General features: G+C 40.7%; 1 protein-coding gene across 2 annotated transcripts in view; it reads left to right on the top strand.

Annotated features, from left to right (window-relative positions):
- The first annotated feature begins 12,061 nt into the window (after positions 1–12,061).
- The window catches only part of POC1B (POC1 centriolar protein B), a 107,420-nt gene continuing 106,446 nt past the window's right edge, over positions 12,062–13,035 (top strand). Inside the window, exons 1-2 of one of the 2 annotated variants that reach the window (XM_060025341.1) lie at positions 12,062–12,149; positions 12,825–12,909. In XM_060025341.1, coding sequence (XP_059881324.1) covers positions 12,135–12,149; positions 12,825–12,909 — 100 coding nt within the window. In that variant the 5' untranslated portion in view covers positions 12,062–12,134. The other variant, XM_060025340.1, reaches the window with a different exon arrangement.

Here is a 13,035-nt window from a genome sequence, read left to right as displayed (position 1 = left end):
ACCATTGGGACAAAAAGAATAAAATACCTAGGAATAAACCTACCTAAGGAGACAAAAGACCTGTATGCAGAAAACTGTAAGACACTGATGGAAGAAATTAAAGATGATACCAACAGATGGAGTGATATACCATGTTCTTGGATTGGAAGAATCAACATTGTGAAAATGACTCTACTACACAAAGCAATCTACAGATTCAATGCAATCCTTATCAAACTACCACTGGCATTTTTCACAGAACTAGAACAAAAAATTTCACAATTTGTATGGAAACACAAAAGACCCCGAATAGCCACAGCAATCTTGAGAAAAAAAAAACAGAGGTGGAGGAATCAGGCTCCCTGACTTCAGACTATACTACAAAGCTACAGTAATCAAGACAGGATGGTACTGGCACAAAGACAGAAATATAGATCAATGGAACAGGGCAGAAAGCCCATTGATAAACCCACGCACATATGGTCACCTTATCTTTGATAAAGGAGGCAAGAATATACAATGGAGAAAAGGCAGCCTCTTCAATAAGTGGTGCTGGGAAAACTGGACAGCTACCTGTAAAAGAATGAAATTAGAACACTCCCTAACACCATACACAAAGATAAACTCAAAATGGATTAAAGACCTAAACATAAGGCCAGACACTATAAAACTCTTAGAGGAAAATATAGGCAGAACACTCTATGACATAAATCACAGCAAGATCCTTTTTGACCCACCTCCTAGAGAAATGGAAATAAAAACAAAAATAAACGGGACCTAATGAAACTTAAAAGTTCTTGCACAGCAAAGGAAACCATAAACAAGATGAAAAGAGAACCCTCAGTATGGGAGAAAATATTTGCAAATAAAGCAACGACAAAGGATTAATCTCCAAAATTTACAAGCAGCTCATGCAGCTCAATATCAATAAAATAAACAACCCAATCCAAAAATGGGCAGAAGACCTAAATAGACATTTCTCCAAAGAAGATATACAGATCACCAGAAAACACATGGAAGAATGCTCAACATCACTAGTCATTAGAGAAATGCAAATCAAAACTACAATGAGTTATCACCTCACACCAGTCAGAATGGCCATGAACAAGAAATCCTCAAACAATAAATGCTGGAGAGGGTGTGGAGAAAAGGGGACCCTCTTGCACTGTTGGTGGGAATGTAAATTGATACAGCCACTATGGGGAACAGTATGGAGGTTCCTTAAAAAACTAAAAATAGAACTACCATACGACCCAGCAATCCCACTACTGGGCATATACCCTGAGAAAACCATAATTCAAAAAGAGTCATGTACCACAATGTTCATTGCAGCTCTATTTACAATAGCCAGGACATGGAAGCAACTTAAGTGTCCATCAACAGATGAATGGATAATGAAGATGTGGCACATATATACAATGGAATATTCCTGAGCCATAGAAAGAAACAAAATTGAGTTATTTGTAGTGAGGTGGATGGACCTAGAGTCTGTCATACAGAGTGAAGTAAGCCAGAAAGAGAAAAACAAATTCCGTATGCTAACACATATATATGGGAAAAAAAATGGTTCTGATGAACCTAGGTGCAGGACAGGAATAAAGACGCAGATGTAGAGAATGGACTTGAGGACAAGGGGAGGGGGAAGGTGAAGCTGGGACAAAATGAGAGAGTGGCATGGACATATATACACTACCAAATGTATAATAGATAGCTAGTGGGAAGCAACTGCATTGCCCAGGGAGATCAGCTTGGTGCTCTGTGACCACCTAGAGGGGTGGGATAGGGAGGGTGGGAGGGAGACGCAAGAGGGAAGGCATATGGGGATATATGTATACATAGAGCTGATTCACTTTGTTATTCAGCAGCAACTAACACAACAATGTTAAGCAATTTTATTCCAATAAAGATGTTTTTTTTAAAAAAAAGATAAGTGGTTACCTGTGTTTATTCATTTAAAGAAAAATTTTTATTTAATATTTTAAATATAAAAAGCAAGGTTTTTATACTTAAGTTGTGAAACTGTCACCATTATCTAATTCCAGAGTAGTTTCATCTCCCCCAAAAAGGAGCCCCTTTCTCATTAGTAGTCACTCCTCATTCTTTCCTCCCTGCAGTCCCTGGCAACCATGAATCCACTTTCTGTCTCTATGGATTTGTCTGTTCTGAGAATGTTTTGTGAACAGGATCAAATATTGTTTACTGGCTTCTTTCACTTAGCGTAATGTTTTCATGTTTTATCCATGTTGTAGCATAAATCATGCCTTTTTATTGCCAGATAATATTCCATTTTATGGATGTACCACATTTTGTTTGCCCATTAATCAGTTGATGGACATTTAGGTGGTTTCTTCCTTTGGCTATTATGAGTAATAGTGCTATGAACATTTGTGTCCAAGTTTTTGTGTGGATATATATGTTCACTTATCATTGGTACTTACCTAGGAGTGGAATTGGTTGGTAATATGGTAACTCTATGTTTAACTTTTTTGAGGAACAGTTTGGAAATTCTTCACAAAGTTAAACATCAAGTTACCATATCACCCAACAATTCTACTCCTAGGTATAAAGTGGCCAGATCATTTTACATTGCCACCACTCAGGAGTGTTTCAATTTCTCCACATTCTCACCAACACTTGTTATTTTCCATTTTTCTCCCCTGCTTTATTGAGATATAATTGACATATAACTTTGTGTAAGTTTAAGATGTACAGTGTGATGATTTGATAAATAGCTATATTGCAAAATAGCTATATAGCTATAATTATCAAATAATTACCATTTTGTTGTTGTTGTTGTTAGGGTGAGAACATCAAAGCTTTACTCTCATATCAACTTTTAAATTTACAATACAGTGTTGTTAACTATAGTCACCATGCTGTACATTGATCCCCAAAACTTATTCATCTTATAATTGAAAGTTTGTACCCTTTGACCAACATCTCCCTTTTTACCCTACTCCTCAGCCCCGGCAGCCAGCATTCTACTTTATTTCTATGAGTTTGATGTTTTTAGATTCCACATATGAGATCATACAGTATTTGTCTTTGTGTGAATTATTTTATTTAGCATAATGCCCTCAAAGTCCATCCATGCTGTCACAAATGGCAGGATTCCCTTCTGGTTTTTTTTTTTTTGGTTTTTTTTTGTGTGTGTGTGTGTTTTGCAGTATGCGGGCCTCTCCCTGTTGTGGCCTCTCCTGTTGTGGCACAGGCTCTGGACACGCAGGCTCAGCGGCCATGGCTCACAGGCCTAGCCGCTCCGCGGCATGTGAGATCTTCCTGGACCGGGGCACGAACCCGTTCCCCTGCATTGGCAGGCAGACTCTCAACCACTGTGCCACCAGGGAAGCCCCCCCTTCTGTTTTTTAATGGCATATATTTTCCCCCCATTTCTTGGCTATTGTGAATAATGCTGCAATAAATATGAGTGCAAATTTCTCTTTGAGATCCTGTTTTCATTTCCTTTGGATATATACCCAGAAGTGGGATTGCTGGATCAAATGGTAGTTCTATTTTTAATTTTTTGAGGGACTTCCATACTGTTTTCATAGTGGTTGCACCAATTTACATTCCCACCAACAGTGCACAAAGGTTCCCTTTTCTCTATATCCTTAACAACACTTGGTATCTCTCATTCTCTTGATGATAGCCATTCTAACAGGTGATTCTCTCATTATGGTTTTGATTTGCATTTCCCTGATGATTAGTGATTTTGAGCACCTTTTCATGTACCTATTGGCCATTTATATGTCTTTTTTGGAAAAATATATATTAGTTCCTCTATTTTTTATTCAGATTGGTTTTTGCTATTGAGTTGTATGAGTTCTTTATATACTTTGGGTATTAACCCCTTATCAAAGATATGATTTGCAAGTATTTTCTCCCATTCCATAAGTTGCCTTTTTAGTTTGCTGATTGTTTCTTTTGCTGTGCAGAAGCCTTTTAGTTTGATGTAGTCTCAGTTATTAATTTTTGTGTTTATTGCTTGTGCTTTTGATGTCATATCAAAAAATCATTGCTACAACCAGTGTCTAGGAGCTTTCCCCTTATGTTTTCTTCTAGCAGTTGTATGGCTTCAGGTCTTATGTTTAGGTCTTTAATCCATTTCAAGCTAATTTTCGTGAGTGGTGTAAGATAAGGGTCCAGTTTTATCCTTCTGCATGTGGTTATCTAGTTTTCTCAAAACAGTTTATTGAAGGGACTGTCCTTTTCCCATTGAGTATTCTTGGGCTCCCTTGTCAAATATTAGTCGACATATATGTGAGAGTTTTTATGGGCTTTCGATTCTGTTTCATTGGACTTGTGTCTGTTTTTATACCATTACCATACTGTTTTGATTACTATAACTTTATATTATAGTGTGAAACAAAGAATGGTTATGCCTCAAGCTTTGTTCTTCTCAGGATTGCTTTGACTAGTTGAGGTCTTCTGTGGTTCCATGCAAATTTTAGTATTTTTTTTTCAATTTCTGTGAAAAATGCCATTGGAATTTTGATAGGGATTGCATTGAATCTATAAATGGCTTTGGGTAGTATGGACAAATTAATATTAATAATAGTAATTCTTCTGATTAATGAACACAGGACATTTTTCCACTTATTTTTCTTCAATTTCTTTCATCAATGTCTTATAGTGTTTCATGTATAGCTCATCAACTTCCTTGGTGAAATTTATTCCTAAGTATTTTGTTTTCGATGCTAAACAGCATGTTCTCTTTATTTTTCAGATAGTTCATTGTTAGTGTGTAGAAATGCAGCTGATTTTTGTGTGTTGGTTTTGTATCCTGTAACTTTACTGAATTTGTTTATTAGGTGTAACAGTGTTTTTGGTAGAGTCTTTAGGATGTTCTATATACAAGATTATGTCATCATCAAACACACAATTTAACTTCTTCCTTTCCAACTTGGATGCCTTTTGTTTCTTTTTCTTGCCTAACTGCTCTGTCTAGGATTTCCAGTACTATGCTGAATTGGAGTGGTGAGAGTGGGCACCTTTGTCTTGTTCTTGATCTTGGAGGAAAAGCTTTCAACTTTTCACCACTGAGTATGAATACCTGTGAGTTTGTCATATATGGCCTTTATAATGTTGAAATATATTTCTTCTATACTCAATTTATTAAGAGTGTTTATCATAAAAGTATGTAGAATTTTGTCAAGTACTTTTTCTGTATCTATTAAGATGATATGATTTTTGTCTTTCATTCCTTTAATGTAGTGTATTATATTTATTGATTTGCATATGTTGAAACATCCTTGCAACCTAGGATTATTCATCTTTTTGATTATAGCTATCCTAGTGGCTGTGAAGTAGTATCTCATTGTGGTTTTGATTTGCATTTCTCTAATAACTAATGATGTTGGGAATCTTTTAATGTGCTTTCTGGCCATTTATATATCTTCTTTGGTGAAATGTCTTTTCAAATCATTTGCCTATTTTTTAGTTGTGAGGCATACATGTTTGAAGAAAAATAAAAGTTAAATGTGATAAGGAATGAGTGGGGGCATGAATTTTAAAAAAGCTTGTGAGACCTAAGTGAAGTAAAAGAAGGGGGTCATGGAAAGATTTTAGGGAAATAAAGGCAGAGGGATCAGCAAGGGCTATGGAGAAAATAAAACATGGTAATTGGATAGGGAATGACTGGAAAGAGGAGCCACACCAAATAGGGTAGTCTCTGAAGCCTCTTTGAGGGGTGTCGTTTAAGCAAAACCCTGCCAGCCATCTTCAATTCCATCTTCCCCTTCATCCCTCTTACACAGTCACTTGACAAGTCCTAGTGATACTTCACCTCAACTGACCTTCCAATGTATAAGCTTATGATTAGGATGGAGAGGGAAAGGGGGCATGGACTGCCTTTTCTTTCTAATGGGAAAAAGGAGGGGCTTCCCTGGTGGCGCAGTGGTTGAAAGTCCGCCTGCCGATGCAGGGGACACAGGTTCGTTCCCCGGTCCGGGAAGATCCCACATGCCGCGGGGCGGCTGGGCCCGTGAGCCATGGCCGCTGAGCTTGCGCGTCCGGAGCCTGTGCTCCACAACAGGAGAGGCCACAACAGTGAGAGGCCCGAGTACCGCAAAAAAAAAAAAAAAAAAAAAAAAAAAAAGAGAAAATCCTTACAAGTGGTAACCTGATACAACGGTCAAAATACAAAATACAAGGAATAAGCTAGGTAAATTGATAATAATTCGGGATTTTATTTGTTCTGAGACAGTAAAATCTTCGTTCTTTTTTTAAAAAATTAAATATTGCACTGTAAGCCCGAAAAGAGGAGTTACCGGTGCCTCAAAGTAGGTCAGATAACCATTTGCCAACAGGTACTATTGGTTCAGGACCAAGGACAGCATTCACAGTTTTTCTGCCCCCTCCCCTTCATTTTATTTATGTCACACTTGCACACATCCATCAATTTCTTTACATCCCTACTGCCACTACTCCAACAATGCCAGAATTCCCCATTCCTGTAGTGCTCTCCATTCTACTGAAGTTCATCCCATGAAAGAGATGCCTTTATTTATGTACTTTCTTCCCCTTCAATACGTCTCTTACTTTTTTTTCAATTGTGGTAAAATATACACACCATAAATTTACTATTTAGCCATTTGTAAGTATATAGCTCAGTGACATTAAGTACATTCGCATTGTTGTGCAACTCTTACCATCATCCATCTAGAACTTCATTATCTCCTCAAACTGAAACTCTGTACCCATTAAATAGTAACTCCCCATCTCCTCCTCCCCTCCACCCCTAGCAACCACCATTCTACTTCCTGTCTCCTCCCTGCATCCCACCACCACTTTAAAAAAAAATAAATTTATTTATTTATTTATTTTATTTTTGGCTCCGTTGGGGCTTTGTTGCTGCGCATGAGCTTTCTCTAGTTGCAGCAAGCGGAGGCTACTCTGCGTTGCGGTGCGTGGGCTTCTCATTGCGGCGGCTTCTCTTGTTGCAGAGCACGGGCTCTAGGTGCGCGGGCTTCAGCAGTTATGGCACGTGGGCTCAGTAGTTGTGGCTCATGGGCTGTAGAGCACAGGCTCAGTAGTTGTGGTGCATGGGCTTAGCTGCTCTGTGGCATGTGGGATCTTCCTGCACCAGGGATCAAACCCGTGTCCCCTGCATTGGCAGGTGGATTCTTAACCACTGCGCCACCAGGAAAGTCCCCAACACCACTTTTTATTTAGTCTGCTGATTGCCACAGAATGATTCATTGATAGCATAAGCGTCACATCTAGGAAATATAAATGCAAATTCTTGGACCCCTGACCTACTGAACCAGAAACTCTCAAGTGGGACCCAGCTATTTGCATTTTAACAAGTCCTTCAGGTGATCCTAATGCCCATTTCCTGCAGGAGTTTTCTGCAATGGCTTAACTATTGGCCTAGGGAAGCTGGGCTGTTGGATATAAAATAAGAGTTGGTTTGAGGTTCAGACCATGCAATGCACCTCATGCATTGAGGTTCAAAATGCATTTTAAAGAAGTCCCGTGGCATGATTTGCCCCTTGGCTCCCAAATATTGATGTACATTATAATCACCTGGAAAGCTTGTTTAAGAACATATAGATTACTTGCATTCACATCAGCATTTCTAAATCAAAATATCTGGGGTAGGGCCCAAGAATTGGTACTTAAGCTACCCAGGTGATTCTTTTGTGTTTGTTGGCAACATGCAGGATAGACAGACACAGGTAGGTCTTGAAGTCAGAAAGTAATTCAGGGATTATGGAAATACTCTAGAAGGCAGAGGCAGAGGGGCTGGGGCCAAAGAACAGAAGGATAGGAAGATAAAATCTGTTGTGAGGATATAGTGGATAGGATTTGGCAACTTAATGTTGATTGACAAATCACTCAGTCTTTTTTTTTTTTTAAAGGTTAATGCTTTAATGATTCAGAAGGATCTGGTACTTTCCTTTCTATGTATTCTCCTATACTTTGAAGTAACTGTATCCAGAAGAGAGTTACACTGCCAGGCAACAGGCTACAAAATAATTGACCCTTGAACAGTGCTGACCCCCCCAGGGGCAGTTGAAAACCCATGTATAGCTTTTGACTCCTCAAAACATTTTACTAATAGCCTACTGTTGATTGGAAGCCTTATTGATAACATACACAGTTGATGAACACCTATTTTGTATGTTATATGTGTTATATGCTAAATTCTTACAATAGAGTAAACTAGAGAAAAGAAAATGTTATTAAGAAAATAATAAGGGAGAGAAAATACATTTACAGTACTGTACTATATTTATCAATACCATAAGTTTAGGTCGTCTGTTTACAAGATGAATCGTCTGCCTGTATCTACATCAATATTATCTTATATAATACAAACCACTGTATATCTTATACATATTACTAACACTAGACATCAAAAATGAAAAGATAATGTGAAAAGGAAATCCATGTTTATTTTCAGGTATAATGATTCATGCATTGATAATGAAGCAGCAGCAATATCATTGCTTTATCGTGTAGTCTAGTGCAATCAATGCAAATGCTTCATGGTAGCCTAGGCTATACACTAAATGAATGAATCAATATAAAAATTTTATGGCATACAGTCATATTCAGAGTACAGTATTGGAAACATTGTTACATTTAAAGAAACACCTGTGATGATAGGCTGATACGCAGTTTCTCTAATTACAAGAGAGAGGCATACCATATGGTAATGTAATTCTTTGAAAGCAAAGTTATAAAACAGTAAGAAGACTAATACATGATTAATTTAATATTCAATATCACTCACCTTATGCCTATGAAGGATGGACTAATCTACATAGTTTTATGCATTCATGACATACCTAAATTTCTCTTAATGTTTTGAGATTTCTAGGCTACAAAAAAGTAGCCTAGAAAGCTTTTTGCAAATTGTTGCAAATTTCAAAAAAAAATTCCAATATCTTTATTTTAAAAAAATCCACGTATAAGTGGACCTGTGCAGTTCAAACCCATGTTGTTCAAGGGTCAACTATACTTTCAGTCCAAGTGCCACATAGGGAAATGAACAGTAGATGGCACTTTTGTGCTATGCCTGAATTCTCCACTTTGAAGGGAAGTAACCTCGGAATGACTCGTGCTAAAACAGAAACAACGCTTTGTAGTGTTCAAGTGGATAAATTCAATTTCTGATTTGAAGGGGATCTGGAAAAGGAGGGCTAATTAAAGAGTCAGTTTTACCCGACCTTTGTACCTGGCCTCCAATGACACCTTAGATTTTTAAATATTGTGACTCCCATCCAGATTAATAAATTTGCAATTTGAGGTGGTCCCAAATAATTACTGTAAGCAAGTAGAATTACATGAAGTGAAGCAGGCTTAGAGTTAGAAAAAAAATCCTCAACTTGGGCCACATTTCCAAATATCCACCTCTGAGCTTTTGCTGTTTGCAAAGGTTAGGAAGAGCAAAAAGAAATAAAATCAAATATGGAAGAGAATCATGGGAGGGGCATTTGGGAGTAATAAATGAGGACAGTGGAATGGAAATAAAGGTGTTACATTTTTTTCTTTTGTAAATCTTGTAAACTGGTAAAGCATTAGGTAGGATACAGAATTTTACATTTATCATACCCTTGCAAGCACAAAAAAGGCATCACGACTTAGTGATTAAGAGGTGGAGTCTGGAAGTGCCCACTAAAATCTAAAGCTCTGCCACTTCCTTAGCTGCGTACCCTTTTATTTTGTATCTATATGAGATGATGGATGTTCACTAAACCTACTGTGATAATCATTTCATGATGTATGAAAGTCAACTCATTATGTTGTATACCTTAAACTTATACAGTGCTGTAATTCAGTTATATCTCAACAAAACTGGAAGAACATCATCTCAAACAGATACTCCACACCCGTTAAGCAATAACTCTCCATTCTTATCCCCATCCCCTGGTAACCTCCATTCCACTATCTCTCTCTATAAATCCATGTATTTGAGGTACCTCATATAGGTGGAATCATACAATATATGTTCCTCTATGTCTGGCTTATTCACTTAGCTTAACGATTTAAGGTTCACCCATGTTATAACATGTATCAAAATTTCTTCTTATGACTGAATAACAGTCCATTTTATGTAGGTATCACATTTTGTTTATTGATTCACGTGTTGGATACGTGAATTATTTCCACTTATTGGTTATTGTGAGTAATGCTGCTATGAATATTGGTGTACAAGTATCTGTTCCAGTCCCTGTTTTTAATACATTTGGGTATATACCTAGGAGTTAACTTTTTGAGGAACTGCCAAACTGTTTCCACAGTGCTATATCCTTTTACATTCCCACCAGCATCCAGCATTATTTTAAAATATATTGCTCTTTTTTTTAAAAAAAAAAAGTCAAACCTAGACTGGGAATAAGTAGCAAAGCTTAGAGTCCTGCCACAGTTTGCTGATAAGTTGTTGGTATCAACAATCTGGACACATCACCTCCTAAACTAGAGCAATGTTTCCCAATGTACACAGCTGAGACTCCCATGGCAATCACCTAAGGGGCTTATTACATCTATAGGGTCCTCGATCCCACCCCCTATATGCTGATTCAGCATTTTGGGGAATGAGGTCCCCTAAATCAGCTGTCCCCAACTTTTTTGGCACCAGGGACCGGTTTTGTGGAAGACAATTTTTCCACGGGGGGTGAGTGTGTGTATGTGTGGCAGGGGAGGTGAGGGGAAGGTCCAGGCGGTAATGCGAGCGAGGGAGCGATGGGGGGGCGGCAGATGAAACTTTGCTGGCTCGCCCGCCACTCACCTCCTGCTGTATGGCCAGGTTCCTAACAGGCCGCGGACCTGCAGCGGTCCGCGGCCCAGAAGTTGGGGACCCCTGCCCTAAATCATCATTATTCATGTTAAAATATGAAACTCAGAAACCTAGATTGTTGAGTTCTTAAAGGCCGGGAAAATACCTCAGTCACCTTTGTACTCCTCAGAGCCAAATATACAGGAGATATTCAACAAACATATACTTGAACTAATGTTGCAGTCTAAAGCTATTTCCTACTTGCTTGATTGCTATGTATAGTACTCATTAAAACTAAATTCTATCACTAGACAACTAGTTAATCTGTAATTTTGGTGTATAGTTTATCTTTCATTTGCATAGAATGTGTATCTTACCAGCTGTGATCTATTATGCCATCTTATGCTGCCCAGAATCTTCTGTATATAATTTTCAGCTGAGTCCTTTAAGCTTTGAGGCAGGGTAAAAAGGTATGGACTTGGAACTGGAAGAGCTGTGTGTGATCGTTGATAATTAAATTAAAATAAGAATCAAGTTTATAATTTGTAAAGGTTGGTAACATTTTGTAACTCTGTTAACTTCATAGTGTTGCTGAAGCTCAATGATATTCTGTGCAAGAAAGCCTACTGTAGCAAAGGCTTTTGTTACTATATTGCCCAATAATTTAAACAAAACAATATGTTCCTTTCTACGTCTTCCTAAAAAGTTTAAATATGCTGCTGTATCACTTTGCTGCTCTAAAGCATATGCAAATGAGATTGGAATAGAAAACGCACAGCAAGAAAACCATTAAGTGGATTCACAACATTAATTCATTCATCACGTTTATACAGTATATACATTTATAACAAGCCAGGCATTGTGTGAAAACTTGTGATTAAATAAATTCAAGCCTGTCCTCCAGAGGTTTAGTTCCTTTGGGTATATTAATAAATAGCAAGCGGCCCCATTTCGCATCAAACTCTCTTGTGCGTCATAAGCTGTCTGGGACCAGCTTGAAATTCGCGCGGGCTGTCTCTTTAACGTGTAATAGAACTCTGATTGCATCGATCACAGGCTCATTACCCTCTCCCACCCATCGGTCTCTTTTCTATCCCGGTTACTACCCTCCTACTTGTGTCAAGTCGTGGGGAGCGCAGGTGTTAGTAAAAGTTGGCTTTGATGTGTGCCGGCACCTGACCCCGGGGCTTCCCGCTTGCCAGGTGGCGGAGGCCAGGCTCTCTACGGCGCGGGCGGAGCCTCGGGGCTCGGCTGGCCATGCCTGGAGCGCGGGGTTTGAGTGGGCCGTTGTTGTAGTGACCGCGAGGCGCTGCCGCTCCGGGCAGACTGTTCCGGGCGCCGCAAGGTCCCCCTTCGTACCTCGCCCCCTCCCTTCCCCCGATTCCCCACACGGGCAGGGGGCAGGAGCCAGGAGCCAACCGCTCCCCCCATGGCCTCCGCCCCGGTAAGGACGGGCTGGGGTGCGCCACCCCGGAGCCGGTCCCGCCGGCTGGGGAGCCAGGTCGGGGCCGCGCCCGCACCTGGCGGGAGATGGAGGCAGACGTCCTCAGTTGGGTCCCGAGCCGCTAGCTCCTCGCCCCTCGCTCCGGGGCGCCGGTGACTCGTCCTCTGCCACTGGGACACCGGGAGCGCAGAGCCCTGGCCGAGCTCCCGGGCACTCCTCCCCGAGTCCCGGAGCTCCGACAGCCCCGGCAGCCCCATGGACCCCAGAATTCTCTGAGGGTTTCCGTGGAGAGCCTGCGTCAGAATCACCTGGGAAGTTTTTGAAAAGTACCGAAGCCCGGGCCCCGCCTCGCACCTGTGACTGCGTGCCAGCGGGCGGGGTCCCGGAACGTGCATTTAAATGGAGCTGCCCAGGTGGTCCCTTGCGTGCGCTCGGTTCTGGGAAGCGCGAGTGGAGGATTCGGCCGGCTCTACTGGGGAAGTTGGCGCTCGGCGTCCCTCTGTAGCGGTGGCCGCGTGTGCTCGCGCGGGGCGCTCCTGCTCTGCACACCCACCTTCGATGCGGCCGTTCCCGGGCCGGCCTCCGGGGGAGGGGACAGCGTTGATGCCCGACCCCCCCCCCCCCCAAATTCGAGGTCAGCATCTGCTTTCAAAACTTGACAACTTTCCTTCCCAGGAGGACCCCGTTCTGCAGCGTTATTTTAAGGGCCATAAAGCGGCGATCACCTCCGCGGACTTTAGTCCCGACGGCAAACAACTTGGTAAGTTTTCTATTTTTCTTTTTGTAATGAGACGCTCAACCGGTCAGAACCCTTGCCTCCTGTCCACGCCGGGCCCCCGCGAGAACCACTGAGGACGTGTGGGTGGAGGTGGTGTTGAAAGCGGCC

The sequence above is a fragment of the Delphinus delphis genome, chromosome 11 (assembly GCF_949987515.2).
Source record: "Delphinus delphis chromosome 11, mDelDel1.2, whole genome shotgun sequence".
Taxonomy (NCBI): domain Eukaryota; kingdom Metazoa; phylum Chordata; class Mammalia; order Artiodactyla; family Delphinidae; genus Delphinus; species Delphinus delphis.
The sequence above is the reverse complement of the archived record's forward strand: the minus strand, read 5'-3'. Positions and strand labels throughout refer to the sequence as shown.